Source organism: Chiroxiphia lanceolata, chromosome 10, assembly GCF_009829145.1.
Source record: "Chiroxiphia lanceolata isolate bChiLan1 chromosome 10, bChiLan1.pri, whole genome shotgun sequence".
Lineage (NCBI taxonomy): Eukaryota > Metazoa > Chordata > Aves > Passeriformes > Pipridae > Chiroxiphia > Chiroxiphia lanceolata.
In genome coordinates, this window is record NC_045646.1 from 26,185,794 (window position 1) to 26,207,228 (window position 21,435).

Genomic DNA, 21,435 nt, shown 5'->3' on the forward strand with positions numbered 1-21,435 from the left:
CTCGCTGCCGCCGTCCAAGCTTGCTCGGCCCCGGCAGATGAACCTTAGGATTAAAGGGTGGGCTCAGTTCAGCGCACACTGTGTCTCACCTAAAAAATCCACTGCGCAGGCTCGAAGGGTAAAGACCTTTCCCAAATCTTCGTTCGCAAAGACTGGCCATGATGATGGGAGATGAAACAGTATGGGAAAAATCTAGAGGCACGCAGTCTTAGGGGACATGAGAGGCTGGAATGAAACTTCTGCACAAGCTCATTCTATGTTTAATATGCACTACAGAAAAATTTTGAAGGTGAAGGTTTATTTGGGTTTTTTCAATGTTTAATTTTCAGCTTGTATGTACACAGAAATGAAGCAAATTTCTCAAATTATTAATGGATAATAGATCAACCACTCTGATTCCAATTTCTGTGAAAAATGGAACAAGTCACCACGTAAGAAACACATTAATTCTTTTGTAATGTACAGCTTGAAAACATCAATCTGAATCTAGAATCTTGACAAAAGCATACACACAACTTCTGAAAAGGTATGATTCCAAAGCATCACAGGTAGCCTTTCAGCAAAAAAAAAAAAAAAAAACCAAACCAAAACTTCACAGCATTTGAAATGTTTAGAGACAGAACACACGAGTTCAATAATCACCATTCACAATGTAATGTTAATATTTACTCACAGTCCCCAGCACACCAGCAAGATTTTCTTCTAATTTTGCACATTCAGAAGATAAAAGGTGTGAGCATTAGGGAATAGCACATTGTAAACTTTTTATTTTGCTGAGAAAAGGACAATGAGAGGGAAGAATTTAACATTCTCTTCCCTCACCCTACATGCAGACAAAGACTGAAGCCCTGGGCTCTGAAACCATAACTGGCATATAAAAGAGACAATAACTACACTTTTAAATGAAAAAACTTCAGAATCAAGTCAGACAGTAGAATCAGAAGGCAGTATGTTTAAAAGAAGCCACCTAATTGTCAACATGTGGTCAGCATTGCCAATTTTTTTGTGGTAGCCAAAAGATAACCTCCGGGAAGAGGAATTAATGGATAGTGGGCCCAACAACAGACTGGATAATGGGTGCATCTCAACCTAACTTGGGAAACTGTGGAATTATCAGTCTCTGGGGAACAGCAGGGTAAGAGGGAAGCATGTTCATATTTCTGATGGATTTCCTTGATCAGGTGGCCCTGTTTGCAGCACAGGGAATACGTGGCAGTTCCTGACACAACAGCACCAATAGAGGATAAAACCTGGATGGCAGAACCAGACCACTATCTGAAGGGTAATGCTTCATCACTATAGCACTGCAGTGTCTTGGTTACACAGGACACTTATTCCTAAAGGACTCTGCCTCCCTTACCCCACAGTTCATCCTTCATTACCTCTACCCACCACAAACTGTTTCACAGTGGACAGCAAATCAGGGGAATTCCTTCCTCCAAACTCGTGGCAGACTGAGTACTCTGCATTTGTGAACTTTCTGGTAGCACCAGAATAGAAAGAAGGAATCTTATCCCCTAAGAGTTGATGCAGAACACTCCTTCCTCACACTGCACTGCTCTGAAACACTCACCTGGTCCACAGTCAGGGCAATGTAGCCCAACCATCAAGGACAAAACAAGTATCTCTCACTCTTGCAGCAAACACCTCAGGAGACTACAACCAGACAAAATGCCCTTCCCCTCAAAGGTCTCTAGAAATCACAAATACTTTTGTGAGGGAACAGAAGAGGTCACAAAGATAATCTAAGTTGCATTCTTGGCTCTTGACACGCTACGATGTGCCACTTTAGCAAAGACATTTTCCCTCCCCTGTGGCTCACTTCCCCTATGCCCAGCACCAATACAGCCACACTCAAGTCCTCTCCTAAGTGCTCACAGTCTAAAGACAAAAAGTATCCTGTAAAGTGCTGATTCACTGGTGCACTGGAATAGGAGTGAACAGCATACAGGGGGGGAACAGAAATACTCTAATGGAGCCTCTCTCTCTGCAGGAAATCATTTTTGCACTGAGCCCAAACCAAATTCTACATCCCAGCCAACTTTCAGAGCTAAGGTCAGCAGAGTACAAAACTCTGCTCAGCAGGGTTAGACAAGTGGAAAGGGGTGGGTAACAATTTGGCTGAATAAATGACCAAGTAGTAGGGGTTTACAAAAAACTATTTAAAAAACAACACTTCTGCATTTCTATAATCCAGCAGTAAATAACAGAAACCAGAAGCACTGGTGGTGAGGGTTGGCAGGTTTCTGATGGCAATGGTTGGCTTTGCTTTTTAAATAGCTCATTGATTTTGGACTGCATCCATCTCCAGCATTGTGACTACACTTCATATAGTAATTTACTTCAAACCAGAGTGTGCTTCTTCAGCCAAGTCTTTGTTTTGTAAATGTCATAGCACTTCAACACCATTAACCAGCCACCCCTATTCCAAGCCGATATTCCTAAATTCAGTAAAAGTAAGTATGAGCAACACTGCAACTGAGTCAAATGAAAATGGAGACTGTATTTGACTCTGCATAGCTCTGAGTGCCAGTGTATCATATTACTTATTTCTGGGAAAGTTCAGGGCACTTCATTACTGGGCTCACTAATGTTATCCATCCCAAGACCCACAGAAACCAGACAGTCATTCCCATTCCCCATGCAGGATGTTATACGAAAAACTTTGCGCTTAAGGACTTCATGGATGAACTGGGCATTAACTTCCAGGCATTTTACTGACAACCAGGAGTCCTGGGCTCCATCCCTGCTACAACCAACTCCCCTCTCCACTTCATATCATTCGTGTCCTTCCCAGTTGCCTTATTGGATCAGGCCAAAACAATGTGCAAGCACCACATTGTCAGGGCAACTCCAGCTATTAGAAACTGCAACAAGGTGCTTTCCCAACTATCATTCCCCATTCCACAGAAAGCAGAAGGTAAGCACAGCTTTGTCAAACCCCTTGGGTTTGGAGTGAGAAGAACAGTGCTACAAAGCTTCCCTCGTATAGCTGTGAGAACATGAGAACACCTGGTCCCACCACCTTCATTCAAGGTCAAGTGAATGCTATTTCAGAGAAACAAGACAATATTAGTGCTTTATGACCAATCTATTTTCATTCATGAAAGCTTTCTCTTAAGAGGTTGAATGAACAATTCCTATTGCTTGCTGTAAAAAACAAGTGCAAAGAACAGTAATTTTTTTGAACTCCTGAGCTCAAAGTTTTTCACCACTATCTCTGACAGCTGCTAATTTGGTGACTGAAAAGTGATGCACATTTAAAAGTACCTTGTTCTGTCCCTCTGCAGAAACCATCAGCAGAACAAATAAATTACCAGTATCTGGATTCTCATTACCTCAAATTAGCTTCAGCATAAGATGACAGGAGCAGAGGCAAGCTATCTGTGGGTCCCTTAGGGGCACCTGTTAGCACCACATAAAGGACACAGAAAAGGGAGGCCAGGTTCTCTCTGTTGTCTGCTCACAACAAAGCCTTCCTGTCAGACCATTAATACCTCTTCTGACAGCAACTTTCAGCCTACACACCCACAGCACTTCTAATCCACTAACAATGAATTAGTTGCCTTACTTGGAAGTATCCCGAGGAGTGCAGGGACTGCATAAGAGAATTGGGGGGGCACGGTTAGCAGAAGGATGGCTGTGCCAAGTAATATGTAGCATCACCACAAAGACATAAATCTAAAACAATGCATTTGAATATGTGCAAGCTTCAAAAAATATTGGGGCAAAAAGCAGTAAGTTTTAAGGAGAATCTTCAGGTTATCGAAGGGGAAACCACTTAAAAAATGAAAGCATCTCATTTGTCATCCATTTAAACAGGCCTCCTGGGCCTTTCAGACTGCAGCCACAGGAGAAAGACAGAAAGGCAGGCACATCTTTGGATGTGACAGACTGATCGGGTCCAAAATGCCTCCAAAGCAAAGGCCCCTGTGTAGAGCCAGAGGGTGACACGCCCAGGATCGTTACAACAGGCACAATGTCCTCAGTTACACTGCTCCTGTTACAGTCTGGAACACTTGCACACCTCCTGCACTTACTCCACCTTGCCTGTGACTCCATTTGGAGCAGAGAATCACACATCTGTCGAGTGACTTACCACGGCTATGGCTTTTAGGCTACACCATGGACCAAAACATGAAGAGAAAGTAAATCCAGCAGCTTTCCATGAAACCCTCCCCCAGGGGCCTGTTTCCATTCAACATGCCAAACACCAAAGATTTTGTGACGCTGTATGATTTCACCGGAGCTGACTGCGATGAATTCCTAAGCAGCCAGCTGGCCATTTCATTCCTGTCTCTCTCCCTTCTTCCTGTCCTGTGACTAATGGGGAGGGCATTTGGCAGCCCATGCCAATGTGCCTCCTCCTACTCAAATGAGATGTATCAGCAACAGCACTGGAGACAGGCATTCCAGCAAAACACACCCAGCAAAAGCTTGATTTATTAAGTGTTCAGGCAAAGACTGGCTTGCTAATATTGAAAAGTTTAAATGGGGAGAAACAGTGGGGTTGAACCATAGTGCTAAAGTTGTCCATATGTATGGATTGGGCACTAGCCCACATACAACAAGCCTGCCCACAGCTGTGGCACACTTAATCAAGTCTTAGACTAATTATTTTGCACATCTAAATCTGTGAAAATTGTCTTATTTCAGCTGCGGTCAAAGCTACTTAAACAACATTTTCAATTGCAAGAAGAAAAACCAAAACAACATTTCTTCAAGACCAAAATATCCACAGCCAACTACAGCACTGAGGCAGTGCAGAGGCAATATTTAACCCAACCCATATCAAAACTCCTACTCACACGAGAAAGGTTTTTATTATTAATACTTTTGGCATTTGCAGGTCCTCAGAAGTGCCTTTTTACTTTTATCAAAGCATAAAAGGAAATAAGAACTCAAAAAGAAAACAAAAAACATTCTCTCTGGGTGTCCTCCCTTCCAAAAAAGTTGATCTCTTCTCCCTGAAATTTAATTCCCACCACTATGTTCTCAGAGCTGGACAGCTGAAAATCCATTTATTATACCACAGTACTCTTAAAAATTATTTCATCAGTAGGAGTATAATATTAATGGTATTGTCTGCTTTAAGTGCATAAAAATTAGTTAACACTTCTTTTCCTCAGCAGTAGGCAGCAAGGCTAACTCTACTGCTTTGCTCTGACTACACTAAGAGTACTAAAAATTCTGTATATAAAAATAAATTGTGCATGAAAACTGTACAAGTAAACACTATTGCATAGAAATTAATAAAGTGCTATTTTTTAGCATGTCTGAGTCAGTTCTCTCTGCTGCAAGGAACATGAAATCTGAAAGGTGTCTGAAAGCTTCTAAAATCAGGATGCTCTTTTCTCGGACTGTAAAGTGTGCTGTTGGCACACTCACTTTATCATTCAAAATAGCAACAAACGAAAACACTCCAAAAGGACAGAGTTAATTCCATGCAAAGATCTTCCTTCTCAGTAAATGTCTCGAACAGCACCACTCTTAGCAACAGAATGTTTATCCAGCACAAGATAAAGAGAGAGGCTTTTCACTGACACCTGGGACAAAACCAAAGAACAAAAGCAGCTCCTGATGCAAGAGAGCAAAGTTAAATTTTTCAAGTGTTCCCACCTAATGTAGACAGAAGGCCAGCCATAGCAAGTTACAACAAACCACCTATTCACCCACTTCCAGAGAATGCTTGTAAATTTAAACTGTGTGAAATGTCTAACTACCTCTTTCATTCCATCAAAAGGCTTCATCAGCAATGGACAATAAAGCCACTGGCTTGACCTAAAGGGGCTGGTAGGTTAATCTATTCTGACCTTATCTTTATTCAATCATAATACTGAAAGATTGCTGGAATGAATAACCAGCATTTAACAATGCCTACAGCTGCTCTTTCACTACAGTGCTCCTCTGAAGTGCCCTCTAAACCAATTTTTTAATCACGGGGAATATTAAACATTTTCAAAACTTAATTGTAAAATAAACCAAAATGCCATTTCTCACTCATTCGTCCAAAACAGAAAAAAAAAAGAGGTAAAAAAACCCAAAAGCAGAAGAAAAATTTTATCTTGCCCCTGCATGCCTCTTTCAGATTTCCATCATCATTTATTGTAAATTTTAGACAATATGCTATCTCTTCTTAACTGTCAATCACACCTTTTACTTTTAGTATTTTCACTCAAATGGAAGAAACTAGACAAAAAGAGCTGCTACTTAATAAAACCTGCGTTGTAACAACAGGCTTAATCATACAGGCCTCAACACTGTATTTTAATAACTACTGGTTTGTTTTCAAAGCCTATTCCATCAGGGCACTCAGCACTAAACACAGCAAAGCAGCAAGTCAAAATTTAGCACATTCTTAGGCCCACAGAAGTCAGTAAACTGGATTCACCAGTCAATGACTGATTTAATCACTCAACTCTCATATGTTTACATATGTCACAGCCTATGTCTAAATGCCCTTCTGGAGAAAAGTCTCCAGAGCTCAACACTACAGTGCACATCTTCCTCCTTGTAACAATACAATAACCACCTGTAGGAAGAAACTCCATAGTTTGACATGACCCTGTTAGAGCAAGGTAGTAGTAAAGCATTTTGACATGAAGCAAGAGCTGTGCTCTCATTTGACATATCAGTTCGAGCACTTACTCCTCAGCATCAACAAGCAAATGCATCTTCATTTAATGTTCTACACCTGTAAATGATTTGGCAAAACACAAGGGAAGATAAAAAAAGTACAGCCATCAGGCACCAAAATGACATTTGAAAATGCCATTAAAAAAAAATCCATGCCAAGCCCAGGAACAAGGTCTAAGTTTAAATCTATTCCTGATTAGATTTAGGCAGATGCTTGAAATATCAGTCAAGACTAAGTGCCATTACCTTTCTCCAAAAGCACAAAGAACAAGCAAGTCAACCATACGGCAGTGACTACAGCATGCGATACCAGAGGAATGAAAAATAAGAGTTTTTCCTTTGTATTGCAGAGAATACTGCTACAAACTACTCAAAAGTTCCTACCTTGAAAAGCTGTGATATGACCAACAATCATGTACTTTAGTTCGAAGTTCAGTGCCTGAATACTTTGAGTCCTCTCTCTCCGAACAGCGGCCTGGTAGCTTTCTTCCATTTTTTTGGTGCAACATGTTGGTGCCCTGTGTTGACAGATCTGTAAATCTGACTCTTAAAGCAAACAAGAAAAACACAGCAGTTAGAAAACCTTTTAAACTTACGCCATAAAAACAATGCTTCTTAATGTCAGAACTGCGATGTTTTAGATTCTGAAACAAAACCGAACCCGCAAGGAATGACACTGTGAAATTCAGCTGCTGTCACAAGAACATAAATTTATGACCATTTCATCTAAATTTGGGTAACATCACATTATCAGTTAATAAGTTATTTTACACTGTTAAGAGCACTGGGCAGAAAAAGCATCTGAGCACAGTCAAAGTCAAGGACAACAGAATTATTGACAATACATTTCCACTGTACACCTTGTGCTAAAGGTATCAAAACTTGAACATGTGGGTGATAACCGTGCCTCAAATTAGGATCCAATACTCACCCCCACAGTGCCTTGAGGAATCACCTACTCACCTCTTACACTAGGGGAACCAGGTTAAAAAAAAATAAAATCATTGAACTCCTAAGCAGCTCACCGAAAAAAAACCCCCAAAAAATTGTAAAGGCATTGAAATCACTCCCACCTTGCAACTACAGAGGAAGTTGAAAGTCAATTAAAAAACTTGATTTTTATAGGATGTTTTTATTTTGTTTTAAATAATTCCATCTTTGTACATGTTTCATTAAGTTTAGTACCCTTTAATTAGGAAACCCACATCACACAGAGTTGTGAATGGACATTTAGGGTCTATCTGTTCTACACCATAGGATTTACAGGTGCCAGAAAGGATCTGGTACAGACTGCAGATGAGTATATTCTGGTGCTTCACAAACACATGTTTTAAGAAGGGGATGAAAGAAAGCAAGAGACTATTAAATAAACTAGAGGCACATAGAAAATACCAGAGCCAAAACAGTCACATGATATTAAAAAGCAGATATTTCCACTGCAATTTCTCAGTGGAACAGGAACATCCCAGCAGGAAGTCTCATGCCAGTGTCAGGCGCTTCCTTCCCTCCACTTTGAGGCAGAAATGGTGGTCCTGAGGGAACAGGGTTGCAGGTGTCCACCTCCAGCCCATCTCTCAGGCTTTAAGGAGACAGCCTTTCCCAGGAAAGCCAGTGCCACACAGAGGACCAAGATCCCCCTCCCACCCAACCAATGGCTTTAGGGGCCATTTTAATGCCCAACAGCACAGGGTGGCACAGCCCAGCTGGGTTGGACCCAAAGCAGTGCTGAGACACCAGCACCCTCCCTGCGCCAGGTCTGGAGCTGGCCTGTCCCCACACTGCCACCTCTCTGCTTCTAAAGCCCTGTTAACACCACTAGCAGTCCCCTTCTCAGATGGAAACAGCCCCAGTTCTCAAAAAGGCCATAATTCCTCCTCAGCATTTCTCACTCAAGCCACTGCAGAGCACTCAGGCCAAGCCCCGAGATAGAAACATTAATGAACAATCACACTGCACTAACCCTCACACCTGGCCTTGCAGGTTAACACATGGCAATGCTCCACACAGAACTGACAAGGACTGAAAACAAGAGGATGCAGACTGAAAAATCTGTAGAATCACCCAAATGACCAGGCTCTGCTCAGAGCCAGCTCCAGGTCATCAGCAGCTGAGACCAAACCCGCAGAGAGGAGTTTGTAAATCTCCCTTGTCAGGAGAAAAAATAAAAACACCAAGCTGGCTGAAACATCTCATTCGACTTGAAAATGTTGTTTCCAGTTTATAGCAACTCTCATTTAAAAGTGAGGCTAATTTGTGTCAAAAAGGTCAAAAGCAAAGGGAAATATCTGAATGTGGTGGTTTGGGCTAGGCCTTCCTTGGTGACCAGTTTGTAACCAAGGAAGGGTCCAGATTTACCCAGTATTCCCTACGATTTTTATGTAAGCCAGATTATAAGAAGAAAGGAGGAGAGGCCTTTGCTCTCTTTCCTTCCGGCGGCTTGGAGGTGCAGGTTCCCTGCTGTTGAGTCTGCCGTGTTGGGGAGCGAGGCCTGGTAGGGCCTTGTTGACCTTGGGAAGCGGAGGTTGCCGGCGATCGTACCGGAGTGACTCTCGGTTGTCCCAAGGAGAGTGGTGGGATATTTTCTTTGCTAACTCTTAGTTACTAGATCTCGGGCTACTGATCGGAATATATATATATATATATATATATATATACATATATTTTATTTTGGTTTTGTTCCCTTTCCCTTTCCCTTTTCCCCTTCCCTTGTGAAATTCTATATATTTTTAAATTATATATATATTTCAATTGTAACATAAGTGTAAATATATTTATATATATATCACTTTAGCTGTCTCTCTCGTTTCGGGTTTTCTTGGTTGGTTTTTTTTCTCCCTCTTCTCCCTGAGGTTTGGGGGGGGGGGGGACTTCTGGTGGTGAGGTTTGGAGACTTGGCAGGGAGCCAGCTTCAAACCATATCACTGAATTAACCACATTTTTGTACCAGTTTACAAACAAACATCAAAGTTGTCACAGACTGAGCTAACTCAGGATACCATTTTGGAGGTGGATTTGTTTTACGCTTCAGTCTAATCTCAAAAATGGGAAACAACAAGTCTCCCCAGTCAGATCTGCAGTCCCAGACCCCGCTGAAAGCCCAGGATAAGACCATTGTGCCCTGGTAGGAACCAGCAGGCTGCCAAAAGCAGCAGCAGGAAGGCTGCACTTGTCACCAGCTGGGCACACTCCTCTGTTCCCGCCTGCCAGAGAAGCTGCCTGAGGTTGAAATTAGCTTCTTGGCCAGGCTAATTTTAACTTGGGCGGGTTCCCTGATCCAGTTCACCCCCTAACACGTTTGTTCTGTCACAAGGAACTGGGAGCCGGGGAAGGGCCACTTCTCTGAGCTGGCACCACAAAGCATGTGTGAAATTATAGTACAAGCTGCTGAGCAACTCAGTGCACAATCAGGTGTCCAAGCAGAGGGGTTGTAAATGTTACTTGGCATCTGCAGTGCCAGGCTGCTGATACTCAGAGCACTTCTCCTTACTCAGCAGCCCTCTGAATTTTTTGTTTGGAAGGCTTTTGCAAAGCTCAGACCTGTATCAAAAAGGTCTGAAATATCAAGTGCTCCATGCTGACTGTGTGCTGGCCTTGGCCAGGAAGCTCTCCCTGGCTATCAGTGCTTGTGCCTGGTGCTCCCATTTGAACCTCAGGAACCTGCTTCTCCTCCAGAAAGCTTTAAGAATACAGATACCTCAGCTGGAACTGCACTCCTGGGATTCCCCGCCCAGCTATCTCCTCCAATGAGCCTGAAGATTAGGTTTCGATGGTCCAGAGCCAAAATGATACAGAAGCCACTCCTAAATAGAAACAGCACTAAACACAGAGCACTGAAAGCAAACTCCCCTCCCCTCACAGTACTGTCGGGTCAGTGCTGTCATGCACAGCTTGGCACTTTCACTGGCTTCAGAACTAGCCTGAGGGTATCACTTTTAATACAATTATAGAAACCTAATAAAAGTTTTCAGTACTATACATGCCTGGGCACTGAGATTAAATTAGAACTCATTAGTAATGTCTTAATGCCTTTAATAGCTCTGATACTAATTTTAGTTTATCTCATCTCTTTCATCTTAATAAAGACTACCCTCTCCAAGAGGAGAAAAAGAGGGGAGGAACACAGTGACCCAGCAGTGACCGAGGGACTGAGCACCCCACAGTGCCGTGGCAATCACCCCTGCTCATATGTGCTCTGCATATCAGCAAAAGGGAGACAACCTTAAGGGCAAGTTTAGGAACAAAGTCATTCTTTACACCAGAGAAAAAGCACCATTTGTGAAAGAGGGAAGAAAAGTTACCAAGAGCATCATTTCAGTGATAGATTCTGCTAATTTCCCTCTAGGACATTCTTACCTGCTTTTCCCAAGCTGCCTCTCATTTCCTAACTCATGATTTAGTTTGGAGGAACCTCTAGTTCAACCCTTTAAAGCAGGATTTTTTTTTGTAGGATGAAGCCCTACACAAGGGATTCATCCAGCCAAGTTTCAAGTACCCCCAAAGAAAAAAAAAGTTACTACTACCCTCGTGGTAGAATAAGTGAATTAAGAAATCCTGTCTAAAGATAACTTCCCATGTTCGAACTCGTGTCTGTTGCTTCTCAGCGTATCACTGTGTGCCTGCAAGAATCTGACTCCACTTTCTCTATTTTCTGCCAAAAGGCAGTTGAAGACAGCAGTATGACCTCCCTTAATCTTCCCTTCAACTGAACAAACCTAGCTCTCTATTCCCTCATGTTCCAGCCCTGACCATCATGGGAGCCCTCTGCTAGGACTCTTAACTTTATGCCACAGATGTGAAGCACCTGCATCCCAAGACACTCCTCTGTGTATTCTATTTTCTTATGCATTAACTTACTGACAGAGCAGAACACTTTCACCTGTACATGTCTGGGCTTCAATTCCAAAAGGTTTATAGCTTTCCTAAAACAAATTAGTTTTCTGCTTCAGATCAGATGGAAGGATTACTCTGCTTATTATGTACATTATTTTTCCATTCAAGTCTTTTTCCCTTGAGTGCTGGTTAAAACTGTGGCTCAGCTTATTTTTTAAAGTGAGAAAAACAACAGACTTTAAATCCTTACTGTTATTATAAAAACCAGGATAAAATATCTTGCTCCACTTTGAAAAACAAAGTCACATTCAGAACAGCAGAAAAAAAAAATGTACTACCTGAGTCTAAAGAATGAGTATTTTGGAAAGAAACAATGATCCCTATTGAAAACTCCTCTGCAACACCAAAGCATTTAATACATGCCAAAGGCATCACCTTCAGACACCTCCCTGTCAAAATTATAAATCACTTAAGGTGCCAAATGCACAAAAAACACATCTTTACTTGATCTCCAGCTGGCCAGGTCTACTGAAATCAGCTGTGGTTTATTTTGTTGTGTGTTGCTTGGAGACTTTTTTATTTTAAATCAAAATGTTCTGGGCTTCAGTCGGAACTCTGGTACCAATAAAATCTAAGACTTTGGCCATTAACGTTAACTCAATCAGTATAATTTCCTAAAAGCAGAGAGGCCAGTTTAGCACGCAAAATTAAGTTCTTCCAAAAGCTGAATATATATTTATTTTGTTGGCTGACAGTGCAGTTTAACAGTTCTGTCTTTAAAATACTGTACACACTGTAAAAGCCATACTCTGAAACCAGAACAACAAGTCATCATCATCATGGCTAGGCTTCGCGAACGAAGATTTGGGAAGGCACTATCCACATTTGCTGCAGGCACGCTGGTGGCTTATGAGGCCAATACGTGACAGACATATCCGATTGCAAAAGGCGCAGCAGAAAGACTCCTTAGATGGTGTATTTTGCAAGACACGGTTCTTCCTGCGTTGTCTTTTTTCCTCGAGAGTGATCCTGCGTGAGTTCTCAAAGGAGACAGCTGCATTATAGATGGCATGTCTCCAGGCCTCCCGATTGGAGGCCAGAGTAGACCAGTTATGGTGATCAATATGGCCAAGGCTGAGATGTTGTTTCAAGGAGTCCTTGAATCTTTTCTTCGGGGCTCCTCTCATGTGGCAGCCAGCGGCAAGTTCACCATAGAGCAGGATCTTAGGGAGGCGGTGGTCCTTCATCCTAGAGACGTGCCCTGCCCAACGCAGCTGCGTTCTCAGTAACATGGCCTCAGTACTAGTGACAGCTGCTTGCTCTAGTACAGATGTATTGGTCACATAATCTGACCAGCGGATGTTAAGGATTGTACGGAGGCAGCGCTGATGGAAGCGTTCTAGGAGATGCAGGTGGTGGCGGTAGATGACCCATGACTCAGATCCATAGAAGAGAGTAGTCAGCACAATGGCTCTGTAAACACTGATCTTTGTACTTTTCTTCAGGTGTTTATTACGCCATACTCTTTTGTGGAGTTTTCCAAAAGCATTATATGCCTTAGCTAACCTGTTGTCTATCTCTCCGTCGATCTTACCATCCAAGGAGATGAGGCTACCAAGGAAATTAAACTGTTGGACTGATTTGAGCACTGACTGGCCAATGGTGATGTGGGGATGATGGGGGACTTCCTGAGGTGCAGGTTGATAGAGAACTTCTGTCTTCTTTAAGCTGACTTTCAGCCCAAAATGCTCAGCAGCATCTGCAAAGCAGGATGTTAAACGCTGCAGGGCTGCTTCTGTGTGGGCAACAAGGGCAGCATCATCAGCATAAAGCAGCTCCTGGACAAGATGGTTTAAAGTCTTGGTGTGGGCCTTCAGTCGCCTTAGGTTGAATAGACTTCCATCAGTACGGTATCGAATGTAGATACCGTCCTGATCCTCGAGGTCTGCCGTGGCCCTTTGGAGCATCACGCTAAAGAAGACGGTGAATAGGGTAGGAGCGAGAACACAACCTTGTTTCACACCATTCTTAATTAGAAAGGGCTCAGAAAGTGTGTTGCCATAACTGACTTGGCTATGTTGATCCTCGTGGAGTGAGATGATCATTTTAAGGAACTTGGGGGGACAACCTAAACGTTCCAAAATCTGCCAGAGACCTTTTCTGCTCACAGTATCAAAAGCCTTGGTGAGGTCGACAAAGGTTACATAGAGACCTTTGTTCTGTTCCCTACACTTCTCTTGCAGTTGTCTGAGAACAAATACCCTGTCTGTGGTACTCCTGTTGACTCTGAAACCACATTGACTTTCAGGTAGAATTCCTTCTGCTATAGCAGGTATTAGTCTGTTCAAGAGTATTCTTGCCAGGATTTTGCCAGCAATGGAGAGCAGAGTAATACCACGATAGTTTGAGCAATCTGATTTAGTACCTTTCTTCTTATACAAAGTGATGATGACAGCAGCACGAAGGTCTGAAGGTAGTTCACCGAGCTCCCAGCAGCGCACCACAAACTCGTGAAATTTGGTGTGGAGTGCAAGGCCCCCATGTTTCCAGACTTCAGGTGGAATTCCATCAACCCCAACTGCCTTGCCGATTTTTACCTGCTGTATGGCCTTGAGGGTTTCTCCTAAAGTGGGGGCAGTATCCAATTCATACTTTACTGGTTGTTGTGTGATGGACTGAATTGTTGAATCTTGGACTACACAGCTGGTACTGAAAAGAGTCTGAAAGTGTTCAGACCATCGATTCAGAATGGAGGTTTTATCTGTTAGAAGGGTTTGACCATCAGCACTGAGTAGAGGGCTTTGGACCTGGTATGTAGGCCCGTATGCTGTTTTCAAGGCCTCATAGAAACCTTTGTGATCACCGGTATCTGCGCATAATTGAGTTTTTTCAGCTAGATCGATCCACCACTTGTTCTGGATGTCACGGAGTTTCTGTTGGAGCTTGCTGCATGCGAGACGAAAGGCTGTTTTTCTTGCGTGACAGGATGGCAGTGCAAGGTGTGCTTGGTGGGCGGTTCTCTTCTTCCTCAACAAGTCTTGGATTTCTTGGTTGTTTTCGTCAAACCAGTCCTTGTTCTTCTTGAGGGAGAACCCTAAGGATTCTTCAGAGGACTGCAGGATGCTGTTTTTAATATGAAGCCAGATTGTTTCAGGAGAGGAATCTGTGGGAATGTTTTCGAGCCTAGTTTGAAGGTTTGCCTGGAAACTGTCTCTTACTGTGGCTGATTGGAGATTGTTAACTTGGAGTCTTCTCCTTGGCATGCTGCCCCTCTTTGGTTTGAATTTGAGCTTAAAATTGAGTTTACAGCGCACAAGCCGATGATCTGTTTGGCATTCTGCGCTGGGCATCACGCGGATATGGAGGACATCGCGGGCATCTCTCTGTCGCACCAAGACATAATCAATGAGGTGCCAATGCTTAGAACGGGAGTGCATCCAGGTTGTCTTCAGACTATCTTTCTGCTGGAAGATAGTATTAGTGACGGTGAGTTGTTGCTCTGCACAGAATTCTAGCAGAAGTCGACCATTATCGTTGCAGTTTCCAACACCATGCTTGCCTAATACTCCTTTCCAGGCTTCAAAATTCTTGCCTACTCTGGCGTTGAAATCACCAAGGATAATGATCTTATCATCTGCTGGAACCTTTTGGGTAAGGAGGCGCAGGTCAGCGTAAAATTTATCTTTTTCAGTAGGGTCAGCTTGGAGAGTTGGGGCATATATACTAAAGATGACAACATATTGCTTGTTGTTTAGCGGAAGGCGTAGGGAGATAATGCGGTCAGAGTGACCCGTCGGCAGATTTTTCGAGTTTAGGGGCAATGGAGTTTTTGATCATGAAGCCGACTCCTGAGAGGTGTTTTTCGGTTCTGGGCTTGCCTGACCAAAAGAGTGTGTAACCGGCACCATGTTCTCTGAGGCTGCCTTCTTCATGAAGGCAAACATCACTGAGAGCGGCGATGTCGATGTTGAGACGAGCCAGCTCATGGGCAATTAGGGCAGACCGACGCTCAGGACGTCCGCTACCCGCAGAATCGAGCATGGTTCTGATATTCCAACATGCTAGAGTTAATTTAGGTACACCTTTGGAGGCAGGTGCATGCCTTTGTCTTTTGATCTTTGTGCGACCGCACTGGAAGAAGATGCCCGTTGGCCTGCGGTTAACCAACCGGGTGCAAGTGGAGATGAGCTTTGTTTAGGCCACCTTTTCTAGGCCCCTCTCTGAGTGGAGCAAGCAGTGCTGTCCTTGAAAAGGCTGCTTGGTCGTTCAGGGTGCTGCCCCAAGAGACTGTCATCTCCAGTCAGTCTCAAATGACCAATATCCTGAACCACCTGCATGCAGGGTTGGGTCTGCGGCTCCCAGTGCACCTTTCACCTGCCGTTTCGACCCTCACCCGTCGCTACAGGACTTTTTGCATGTGGGTAAAGCCTTCAAGCCTGCACAATGGATTTTTTAGGTGAGACACAGTGTGCGCGGAACTGAACCCACCCTTTAATCCTGAGGTTCATCTGCCAGGGCCAAGCGAGCTTGGACGGTGGCAGTGAGGTCCTCAGGACATAGGTTTGATTAGAGTGACCTTCTCTTAGATGGATGGCCTTACAGGGCTAAGCGAGCTCCATCTGCCCGGGTTTGGGATTGGAGTTGTCCTTCTCCTAGGATGACTGCCAGGAGGCTAAAGAGCTCATCCTGCCCAAGAATGTATTAAATCTGGTCCTACGGTTTAGATCTGTCTGGCATGGGCGACCCTACTGGAGGCATGTACCATATAGCTTGCAACCACACAGGGGAACGGAGACTATGTTCCTATTAGAACGCCTTGGGCAAGTCTTTCATTTCCTGCTTTATTATCACCTACCTATAAATAAACTGGAGGAGGTACCCAGGGACAACCCTTTGTCCTGTCCACCGTTTCAGGATGTAACAGAGCAAAGCAAGTATATCCAGAACATGCCGAACCTGGGCAGTAGCCACAGGAGAACCAAAACCAGACAGACAGAACAAACAAAGCAAACATTCTGACCCCAGTACCCATCCAGGCGGGGGTGCCTTTTATTGGCCCCAGCCTGGCGGGGCCCCCCATTATTCTAAAAGAACCTACTATCCACCCTGACCTTATCCTACCCCCACTGTGTTTCCACATATCTTCAGGCACACTACTCACCTGCGACATTTCATACGGGATTGTGCCACTCTCCCTCCTGCTGGTCGGCGGACCACCACGGCCCGCTTGACACACTACGGTAATCCCCCCCCCAGCCCCTCCCCCCAACCCTGGAACGCCAAACCTCTGTGTGCTCCGAATCTTCCTTCTCCTCTTTCATGGAGGTGTAGTACCTGCCGGCAAGGCTCCCCCTGTTTCTCCTCTCTCCTGCAACGGCTGCGGCCAAGGGCTCAACCGCGCGTGCAGAGCGCGCGCAGAGCGCGCGCAGCGCGGGGACAAGTCCCGGCCGCCCCGGGAACGGGTCCCGGCCGCGGAGGGTCCCGGCCACGAGGTTCGAGGCTCGGGAGCCCCCCCCCAGCAGGGGCTCCCGCCCCTGAGGTGCGGGGACAAGCCCCAGCTGCCCCGGGAACGGGCCCCGGCCGCGGAGGGTCCCAGCCACAAGGTTCGAGGCTCGGGAGCCCCCCCCAGCAGGGGCTCCCGCCCCTGAGGCGTGGGGCAAGCCCCAGCCACCCCGGGAACGGGCCCCGGCCGCGGAGGGTCCTGGCCACAGAACAACAAGTAATCACACAGTAATTGATTTACCTGCATTAACTTTTTCAAAGACAGGCTGATTTTGACTTTTTTTTTTTTTTTTCCAAACAAGCTGAGCCTTTAACTTGCACTGCACAGAACAGTCCTGGGCACGATCAGAAGGTGAGGTCAGTGCAATCTATCTTCTGATAGTTTTTATTCCTTTGTATTTGGGCAAACATTTCAACACTACTTCTAAACAAAGCTTTAGTCGAAAGCCAAAGATTTTAACATTGTACAAATGTCCTCAAAGACTCCAAGATTGATTATGCCTTAGTAACAGAGAGGAGGGTGCCAAAGGTCCCTTACATTGTATCTGGCCCAGCTGAACAGGAGCCAACGCTTCATCCTTCTTGAGACTCATCTGTCTGGTGTAGCTGCTGCCTCAGCTAGAGGAAAATTCAGCAATTAAATGCAGACTAATTCAGGGGAGAAGGCGAAACCAATGAAAAAGGAAGCAGTTTTCAGCCCTGCACTACTTGATGCATGAGCAGAACCCACAGAGCCGCATCAGGGAAAGGGAATCCAACCACTGTACGCTGCCACAAGTTTGTGAGATTCTTTTCCTACACAGTTCTCATGCTCCAGCAGTGCTAAAACCATCATCCCCTTCACCAGCAAGATCGAGGTCACAAAACTCATCCACAAACACAAGCCATCCTTACCCAGAAGGGAGCACAGCCTTACATCACAGCCCAGTCCCCCTGCAACTAATAAAATGTTTCCAACTAGAAAGACACAAAAAGCACATTAAAACCATCAAGCTCAACGTGTGCATAGTCAAACAGCTACTATTTGATTTGTCAATGTTTAAAGTATGGTAGTTACTATGCTTGAAGTAGCGTGTGCCAGGAACTACCTGAAAAACCAACAAGCCAGTGCAACAGTGACCACTGCACAGTTGCAAATGGCTCTAGGACATAAAATAGCAACTAACCCAAAAAACCTTCTGCTCCTTGGGCAAGCGGTAACATCCAGGTAAGCTCCAGGGAGCAGAGACCCTTTCTAAGTCAAATGAAGATGTCTGTTCCTCCTGCCTCAGGTAATCTGTGGCCAGGCCCACCCAACTCACATTTTCTGACTATTCAGAAAGAATCTTCCAATCTGTTTCCAACTCTTTCCTCTATTTTGTTAAAATAATCCTACTGTTAGCTTTAATATAAAGATTACATAGACAAACAGCATGTTAAAAAGACCCTTTAAAGCAAAAAGCTGATGAAATACCAAAGCAGAGCCTGAATGTGTCCCATCTGTCTATATCCAGCACAGCAAATTACAAGTGCAGTTTGGAAATCACAAGCCACAAAAATTTCCATTCCCTGATCCCTTGTTGCATAATGTACATTAACAGAGACACTTTTTAACTTAAACACTGGACTTTACATTCTCACTGTTCTTCTGAAATACAACAAAGCATAACTAAGGCCATGACCAGATGTGCTATTCCAGTTGAAACAATCAAGGATAAAAGACAAACACCTCCAGTGTTATCAAGCACCACTTAGATAACATGCTAATGTAACTACTAGCATGTGTAGCTACTTTCAACTCTGTTAAATCAAATAGCTTGCATTAGCCTAAGAGTGCCTGAGTAGACCTGAAAAAAAAAAAAAGTATAAAACCCCACAAAATGGGAGGACCATTTGATTGCACTGCAATTACACCAGCCAATTTGAGGTGGGTGGAAATCCTGAATGGGACAGGAAGGGGGACAGTGAGAAGCACTAGATGTCATGACTCCAGAGAGTTGGCAGCATCAGCAAGTGCCACAGCTTGCAGGGCAGCTAGAGACTATCAGGCACTGGCCCTGATCAGCTTCCAGAGCAGGAACTCTCCAAAATATACAGCTCTTAAGAGCAGCATCTGCACAATTCAGTATTGTTAGGCCTGTTGCTAAGTTCATTTTGTCTGAGTTTTTCCCATTTCCCTCTGCTGCTTGCCTGGTTCTCACCGCTCTTGTATTCTATTTTTTGGCCTGGTTTCCAAGACACCTTCTGCCCTACCCCACAGAGTACTGCATGCCTATTAGCTTTTTTACCTTCGCTTGTGCCCCACTGAACCTGCCTCATGCCTGGGCCCAAGCGACAGAAAAACTGACTGCCCTAAAACAGATGTCCCTTCAACTTGCTGAAACCTCAAAAACTGTAACCAGGCCCTCCCTTTCCTCCTCTGAGTCCCTCTCCACTCTTCTCACCCTCCTCAGACAAGGTTCACAATTCAAGACTTTCCAATGCTTTTTCAGGAGTTTGCTGTGAGATGCACCTTTGGTGTCAATGCCAAATGGCCACAGTACCACTGCTCCTAAATACTCTCTGGAAGGAACAAAGAAATGGTGATTCATCTCCCACAGTCCACTACCTCCCCCTCGGGTCTTCCCCCCAGTCAGCCCCGATCTCAGAAAGAGAGGAATTTTGGTAGCAGAAGGCATGAAACCCACCTTACAGAATTTCAGCCCAAACCATTAATTTAAGAGGCTGAGCAGCTGAGGAGAGAGACAGCTTGGTAAGTGCCAGCTGCTGTGCAGGGCAAGCACTACCTGCCATGGCCAGAGGACTGCACAGTGGTCACTTCCTCCAGGGCTTGCACTCCTATAGAGGGGTGAGAAATTCTTTAATGCTGATTAAATTAAATTACTTCACATGAGCCCGGTGCTAAGTGAGATCTTTTGAATATGGGAGACAGCAAGACTGACTGCTACAGAGCTTCCTAACTACACAGGACATGCACATTCAAGAGATTCACACTCTTGAGGATCCATACTTTTTTTTTTGCCTAGAGTTGATATAAAAACACGATGCACATAAAGTACATTTTAAAACAATCTAGACTGATATAGGTCAGTGGGTCTACATCAAAGGGGTTTCTACATTTACTGTAATGCCAAGTCCTTCCTCTGTTTTCCTGGGACAACATGTATAATTGCAATAGAGGTGAGAGAAAAATTACAAGAACTTTCATTAATTTAGAGTCTACTATGATTCATCTTTCATTATGTCTCATCACATTCCCAGCAGTAAATCCTATCCATTTTTTCACCACCGCCAACAAAAAAAAAATCATACATACAAACAAAATATTTCCTAGATGAGTCTAGTGAATCTTCCTGCTCCATATCATCCGATAAACTAACAGCTGCATTTCTGCTCTCCAGTGGGGACAGCATTTCACTGCCACAGAACTCTGCCTTGCAGGGTGATCTGACTAAAGAACACAGAAACCACAGGAGGTGGAAAGCCTAAAGAGGAAGACAGGTATGGAGCACTTTGCAACAAAACTGAAGTTGCTTTTAAATGAAAGAAGTAGGTTTGCAGCCCCGTACAGTTAGAAAAAACACACCTTCTGAATGCAAATCAATACTAGGCTGTCTATCTAGCCCCACAGGGAGATGACATAAAATAGCTTTATGAAAGGTGTGAATCACCTCATTCATCTCAACTGCAAAGCTGAAAGATAATTCAGATGTTCCCAGCTGTTTTTTACCACCGACAGATTACTTTTTAATATGAACTAGTTCCTAATATGCTTTAGCTGCTGTGGTAATATCTATATAAGGTGGCAGAGCACAGAACATTTCAAATATATTGATAGGTTCATGATCAATTGTATTTCTTCTGTTTTATTTTTTCTGTCAACATAAAAATCTCTAAGAAGGTTAGACGGGAAGAAGAAACAAAAGCAAAGATAAATCTAAAGGAACCAAGGGACCATTAGATATTTGGGTCACAGCCTCAGAAAGTGAAACTGAAAGAAGAGTACTGGAGAAGTGAAGAATAATAATTCCCCAACACTCCCTTCCCCCCCCCCAAGATTTGAATGCTTCCATTTTTGCCATTTCACTTGAAAGCAATATGTGAAACCAAGTGCTCAGACAACACGTTTTTTCTTTTAAAAATACATATGAGTCTTGCTTAAGTATTAATTTTACAGCCCAAATCCCAAACGCTTTCAATCAGTTTGTCCAGTAAGCCTGCGTGTAACTTCACTCTTGTGCATGACTTGAGAATGAGAAACAGCTACTTTCTCCAGAGTTTTCACTAGTATTTGAACAAATTTCTTTAGGATCCATTCCCACTTCCATAATTTTTTTTTATTTTTAGGGAGAAGAAAGAGGAAAACTATAAAAACCTGGATGATATAAGCAAGAATTTTAAGAAAAGCATAATGTGTTCTTGCTGCCATTTACACAAAAGGAAGAGCAATCATTTACAGAGCAGAAACAAAACTAAGCAACTGATGAC

The 21,435-nt window shown here is 43.8% G+C and overlaps 1 protein-coding gene across 6 annotated transcripts in view; it reads right to left on the minus strand.

The window, feature by feature from the left end:
- Window positions 1-21,435, minus strand: part of LOC116791870 (glypican-5-like) — a 434,010-nt gene that overhangs the window by 346,353 nt on the left and 66,222 nt on the right. For 5 of the 6 annotated variants that reach the window (XM_032698296.1, XM_032698294.1, XM_032698293.1 and 2 more), the window contains exon 2: window positions 7,021-7,182. The exons of the other annotated variant lie outside the window; for it this stretch is intronic. In XM_032698296.1, the coding sequence (XP_032554187.1) occupies window positions 7,021-7,129 (109 nt within the window). In that variant the 5' untranslated portion in view covers window positions 7,130-7,182. The remainder of the gene's footprint in view (window positions 1-7,020; window positions 7,183-21,435) is intronic. 6 annotated transcript variants of the gene reach the window in all.